Source organism: Gavialis gangeticus, unplaced genomic scaffold (genome assembly GCF_001723915.1).
Source record: "Gavialis gangeticus isolate Ggan-Ray unplaced genomic scaffold, GavGan_comp1, whole genome shotgun sequence".
NCBI lineage: Eukaryota > Metazoa > Chordata > Crocodylia > Gavialidae > Gavialis > Gavialis gangeticus.
This window is the reverse complement of record NW_017729024.1, coordinates 152,814,848-152,821,602: the sequence shown is the minus strand read 5'-3', so window position 1 is coordinate 152,821,602 and position 6,755 is coordinate 152,814,848. Positions and strand designations below refer to the sequence as shown.

Below are 6,755 nucleotides of genomic sequence, written 5' to 3'. Positions count from 1 at the left end.
TTCTCACAAGAAAACCATTCTCTCTCCAATCTCTCAGTTCTAATCCTCAGAGGGAATTTACAAAACACCTTTCGCAGGCAAGCCTATGAACTTCACTTCATCAAACTCCTTGATACAAAACAATCATGGACTAAATATAGACATTGGATTTATGACACATTATAACCTGCCTAAAATTTGACTCCCCAAGTATCTCTCCACTATTTACCAGCTCCATTCATTCCCCCCACCCCAACCTGTCTGTTACCTATTGACTCCTCAATTTACATCTTCACTGACTGCCTTTCTTGCATGCATACCAGCCACTGGCTTCTTTACTATTCATTCCATCCAGGAAGAGCACACACCAACTGCAGATGCTTCCTCAGCCTGACAAAGGGTATTTATACCCACAATCTTGCAAAGATGAATTTTTCCAACTATTTGAGTTGGTCTAATAAAATATATCAGATTTACCCAAAGAACCTTGTCTGCCTACGTCCTTAGACCAACACAGCTACAGCCTATACCTCTGTGTGGAAGCAATTCTTGACTTTGTATCCTAGTTGAAAGTTTGCTGAGCCACAGCCCTGCCAAAACAATCAGCTTGAGAAATAAGCCTCATGCCAGAGGCTCAGCCCTGGTTGGAGTCTTCCAGTGGTACAAAGGAGACTTAAGCTGCCTTAGGCAGCCTGATGAGGATTTTTTCTGCCTGGTAGTCAGTGTGGTAGAGGCGATATCTTTTATTAGACCAACTAGAGAATTCAGTTTCCTGCCTGGTAGAATTCTCAGCTGCTAGAAAGCTAGATTTATGCCACTGACTCCCTCACTGTGGTGTAGCAGGAATTATTCTGGGTGTGTTAGAAGTCAGGAGAAATCCTGGGTTAGCAGAACAGTTTGTACAAACAGATCCAGCAGGCGCAGCTCCAACCTGTGCCAAGGCCTCCTTTAGTCTCTGTATCCGGTAAGGACTGGAGGAAGACTTGAAACCACCAACGCTTCTATTCCATTTGCACAGATGTGATGCAGGCCTTGGCTTTTTCTTACCGATTGCTATTTCTTTCATCATTGTGCATTTCAGCAGCTGAGGGAGCTAGCTATTCACCAAGGACAGCCATTTTTCTTTGTTTTGGGGAAACCATTGTCTGCTTCTGATATCTGGTGACTGCATGCACCCTTCTCATATGTCTGCAGAACATTATTAGTTACAAAAACATTTAACGTGCCCTGTGTGCTTTACAAAGGACATACGAGAGACAGCGTTGCTCCAGGGAGCAAAGAATCTAATTTTAGACTTGATGCAGTAAGTAAAAATAACAAACAATAATTGGAAGAGCAGTGGAAAGAAAATGAGGGTTACAGTAATACTGGACTTCTTGGACTTTTGGGGTAAGATCAAGTGATTGTTATAAGCACCTTTATCATTCCTGACCTATTAATTCTGTCATATCTCTTCATAAGGATACCTCAGACTTTCTAAATTTTCAATCTCCTACTTCCCCTTAATCACTGTTTCCACTTTGGTACAGTGGAAAATGCAACTGACTGCCATGGATTGGAGCTTCTATGTTTTGTTGAGGAAGTCAGTCATTCTGAAGAAGGGAAGGAACCTGGAGAAATGAGTCTGGGAGACTACTCCAAACAGTAGGGGGTAACATGAAAGACGGCACAAAGACAGCACTCAGAGAAAAAGGGCAAGAAGTGGGTAGCAAGGCTGCCAGAATCTTGGGCCCCTAGATTTTGAGCATAAGGGACAAGGAGGATTGTCAGCAGCAAGGAATGCTAGAAGCACAGAAGAGTTGGAGTAGAAAACAAAGTTGACATTTTGGCAAGCTGCAGCCATGACTGGTGATCCCCCAGACAGACTGTGAAGTAGCTACACACCTGGGAAGGAGAAGGCAGGTTGGGAGAATTGGGAAGGCAGTAGGACAAAGATGGTCCCTGTATCTGTTCAAGCACAGAGGGTAAGTTAAAAGAAAGAGAACACTGGTAGTAAAACCCAAAGAAGAATGAGGAGGAGAAGAAGGAAGACTTAAAGAGTTGTTATAATGGAGATCAGAGTAGGAGGAAAGGGACAGCTCTGAAAGTCAAGGGAGACAGTTACAGAGTTTGAAGTTACAGACTATTGGAAATTATAGAGGTCACAGCAGATGAGGCAGAGTAGACATAATTCATCAACTATTTCCTTTACCAGCCTTATTTTACCAGTAGGATACGCCAAAAACAAGATCATTTCAAGGTACAATTGAAAAGAGAGAAAGAATAGGTACAGTTGACATGTATTGCAGCTTGCTTTGTGGCTTTTGAAAGATTATTTTTATAGCCTAGGAAGTTATAGATTGTAACTACAAAATGTTGAGCAGTCATCCAGCACATGAATTCTTAATCTGGTGTTTTTTCTGGGTTGCAGTGGATACAATGTAGCATTCTACAGATACCTCCATCACAGGTTTTATTTCAGCCCAGTAGTGTTTTTCACAATTTTGTGTTTGCTCTTGTTTCTCTCCTTCCTCCCAGTATCAACATTTCTTCTAGGAATCTTGGATTTTTTCCTCTGTAGCCATCTTCTAACATTTTTATTACGTGGGCTTGCACATAACCACTCATATCTCACATAAAGGCTGAAAGGAAAAAAACAGCAATGTCTATTGAAAGTGTCAGAATAAACCAGTACGAGTAATTTCTAGAAGGTAAATGGCAATATCTGAACGTAACAAAGCATACATATGCTTGCATTAGTCATCATTTAGTAATATTTAAATAGCATGAATTAACTGATTTACAGCGGAACAAGTGTGTGAGGTCAACTATCAATGATTCTCTTATCTTACTTCCAAAATAAGTAGTGGTTTTACTGCATTCAGTACATCCTGAATTATGGAGAGAGAGGCTTCAGAGTTCCTGACAGTACACAGTGCAAACTGGTACGTTTACACTGGCAGTAAAGTGAAGCAGGCTGATAGATATTATAAAACTGGAGATTTATGAAACAACATGAATGCAAATATTTCCATGATTGTTTTTAAATTCAACATTTTCATCTATGGTTTGAAATTAAACATCCCCCTGTAATATAGGACCAAAGGTATGGTATAGTGGTAGTGAAGATAGCCAAAAGCTGGAACCGATTAGACTATACTGGGTATGTCTACACAAGTTGTTTAATGCAAAGCTGCCTGATTAGCTTCACACTAAATGTCTCAGCATCTACATGTGGGGCCCTATTAGACCGCAGTAAACTTATAAATGCCGCAGCAAGGCAATAATTGTAAATACTACTAAATATTTACAAGTACTACCCTGCTGCAGGTTTTTTTCGTGCACAGCAATGCACGTGTAGATGCTGACCTGGCTGGTTGAGGCACAAGGGTGCATCAGCGTAGGGGCTGCCTGCCAGCTAGCCCATGTGCCCCAGCCAGCCGCTCTGCAGCATGTTGATCTGAGCAGTGGTCCCGGACTCGTGGCTGACCCTCACCCTCACCAACTGGGGCTGTTTGGACCCAGCTGTGGTGCTGTAGTCCCAGGTGCACATATAAATATAGCACCCAGGAACAATAAACTCTGACATAAGTGCTAGAGTTTATTGCTTCACATTAATATGCACATGTAGATTTACCTACGATAAACAAATGTAAAGCTGTTGTTTTGAGTTTTTTTCTTTTTTTTTTTTTTTTGAAGATCCAGAGCAGGGTGGCACCTTATGTACCTGTTACCTATGAAAGTGTATGTCTCTCTGAATCAGTTAATCTCTAAAGTGCCACCCTGCCCTGCCTTCCACTTGACTTCATACTAAGAAAGTAAAGCTGATTTGATATCTTTTCTCTGTGTCCATGGTAAGTGAAGTGCAAGAGGTATCCACCAACGTCAATGGTGAAAATGGTGAATTTTTATTTAATGTAAGTTAATTGTAGCACTCCAAGGTGTTAATAATGTGAAAAAAGCTAATTTTAAAAACGTATGGGTCCTAACTCTCCACTGTGTTTTCAGCAGTGTAATGAATAAGAGTTACACTGGCATAACTTGAAAACCAGGCCCAATGATTATTGGCCCTTTTAAAATTCAATCATCCAAGAAAAACACTCTCTTACATAACAGCTGGTAAGTGGCATACTCCATCCTCTTTCTGGATTTCAAACATCTGTACTTGCCGTAGAAGACTTCTGGGAACATAGTGTGATACTTCTGTACAACAGTTAAAGGACACCGGAAACATGGTAGCTAAATATCAAAAGAAATATTTTAATCAGTGAAATGAATAGGACATGTCACTACTCATCTTGTGAAGGATTAATGAAAGATCCACAGCCTCTGAGATCAGTCAGACTGTCTTCTTCTAGACAGTCTTTCCACCACCACCTTATATACCACCATACCCTGATCTCTGCACATACACATTCTCAGTTAATTAAGGAGCAATGTTTCTTCCAAATCTCTCTGTGACTCCACACGGACACACATTTTACAGAAAACAAAAATGTAAAGGATGGCTTATGTTTGTGGAAGGAACAAAATTATACCATATCATCAAATTTAGGGACCCTCTGAATATGAAGGCCAAAATCTATTTAACCTATTTAGATGTCTAAGTGGTGCTTAGTGCCATCCCATTCCATCCTGCTAGAAGGCCTAGAAAATCATTATTGAGGTTTATATCCTGTCCTATCCAGAAAGATTCAGATCAATTTATAATAAGCTAAAGCATCTCCTTTCATAATATGCTATCATCTTAGCCTTAAGATTAAGTCATAAACAGCAGCAAGAAGAAAGAGAATCCACCTTTTGCATTATTGATTTTTTGGGCACTTGAGCTGTGTGGAATGCAATCACACTTAGATGGATAAGGGCTACTTGCTGTCTAATAGGTGGAATAGGATCTGACCCGTAGAGTTTGGGCCCAGTCTTTCTGGGGTGAATCACACCCCATAGTTTGAGTCTTTGAAGCTGCTAGCTACTATTTCCTATATTATTTCCAGGGCTCAAAGCCCCATGATTGAAATTTGTCTCAGCTTTGGAGCTCTCCCTGCCTCCCTTTGTCTTAACTGCAAACAGCTTCCCTGATGGGCAGACTGTTGCAGCCAGCAAGAAAACACAAATTTGATTTTGAGAAAATATTCAAAGTTGTGGAATTGGTTTTTCTTCCTGTGTTGGACTGAAAATGGGTTTTTCAAATTGAAGAGTTGCTCCCAACCACTGTAACCACCTTCTGGGTGCAACCAACGTTCAGGTCTGCATGCTCATAGAGCTGCATTTCCCACATTTCCCACATGCTAGTAAATGCAGATTGACTGGCTATTTCTCTCTCCCTCTCTTTTTTAAATTCCTGGTGTGTGAAGCATCCCAATAACATTCCCACTGGAACTATATGCTTCTGTGAAAAGTTTAATTTTTATCCAGTTGGATTCTCTGACCAAAAAAAAAAAATCTTAGCTCCACTGAAGAGAGAGAAAAGGTTTGTCAGATTCAAAGCCCTTATAGATAGCAGAAACATTGGTTTTACCCCTAAGAGCCTCTGAAAGAGTGTGCCAGTGGAGTAGGTCTATCTTCCCACCCCTGCTGCTGTCGCCCAGAGCCCACACCCATCCTGCCTTGCAGCTCTACCCGCTGCCCTGTGTTTGGGGGGGTTGAGCCCCTTTAGCCCAGCCTTCTGCTGCCTATGGCAGGTTGCTAGCCCCAGGGGAGTAAGTGGGGATGTGGGGCTCAGGCAGCAGCTGCCTAGGCCTGAGCCTGCCCAGCCAGCTTACCATGGTCCCTGGGCAGCACACAGCCATTGGTGCAGACCATCTTATCTCTGAAATGTCACAAACTGGCACAAAAGGCTTCTGTTTCTTGCCTCTGTAGAGCCAACATCTGGACATGGGGAAGACCCCACCAGCCCAGTAGAGATGCAGGCTCTTCTGAGTCAATGCCATGCACCGCTGAAGCCATCTGGATGCGCTAGCTGCTCTTGCTCCAGTGGCTGGTGGCAGAGGAGCAGAAGGTGGAGGAGCAGGCCTGGCAGGTGGAAGATGTTGTCTAGGTGGAGGTATGGGACTGGGGGCCCACTAGATCTGAATGGAGCTGCTCCAGCAGCAGGGGGATGCTGACTGCCAGGCCCTGGACACCCTCCTGGGCCTGGCAGTGGCATCTATACCTCCCACTGCCTGACCCCTGCCCATGGCTCTGCAGGGCCCCTGGGTCCCACCTGCTGCCCTGTAGCAGACCCCCACTTGGGCCTGGGAGGGGGTCCTCAGATGCCTCCTGCCTGCCAGACCCCCTGGCCTGGACCTGCCGCCGCCTGCCTGGGCTCAGCCCTGTCACTCTCCCCTGCACCACGCGCTCAAAGACCTGGCCATGCATGAGGCTGCCACACACTGGGGTTGCCATGGCCCCCAGACCCACGGGAGAACATCCTGAGGCTGGGGTGCTGGCACCTGTCCCCAGGCTCTGCCCCCTAGGCCCTCCCCTCCCCACAGCTCCCCACTCTGGGCTCAAAAACCAATGATGTTGCAAATAGTTTTCCAATTGTATGTAGTTTTCCAATTTTAAGTGGGTTTTTATTATTGGTGGGTGGGGAGGAGGGTGGGGGGGCTCGGTTGGGGAGAGGAGGGGGTTCTGTTTGTTGAGAGAGGGAGAGGGGAAGGATGGAGGGGGTGTTGTTAGGTAAATAACATTTTTTGTTTCAATTGTGTGCACGTCCTGAGAGATGCTAGGGGTAGGTGGGGGGGTAGAGGGTGTTTGGGTGGCATGGCAGGTGGGTTGGAGCAGGGTGTGCTGGAACAGGGGGTCAGGCAGGGCAT

General features: G+C 44.3%; 1 protein-coding gene across 1 annotated transcript in view; it reads right to left on the bottom strand.

The window, feature by feature from the left end:
- Positions 1-436: 436 nt before the first annotated feature.
- CCL28 (C-C motif chemokine ligand 28) overlaps positions 437-6,755 on the bottom strand; it is a 13,949-nt gene continuing 7,630 nt past the window's right edge. Inside the window, exons 2-3 of the mRNA XM_019517900.1 lie at positions 4,068-4,197; positions 437-2,600 (exon numbers count right to left, since the gene is read on the bottom strand). Coding sequence (XP_019373445.1) covers positions 2,432-2,600; positions 4,068-4,197 — 299 coding nt within the window. The 3' untranslated portion in view covers positions 437-2,431. The remainder of the gene's footprint in view (positions 2,601-4,067; positions 4,198-6,755) is intronic.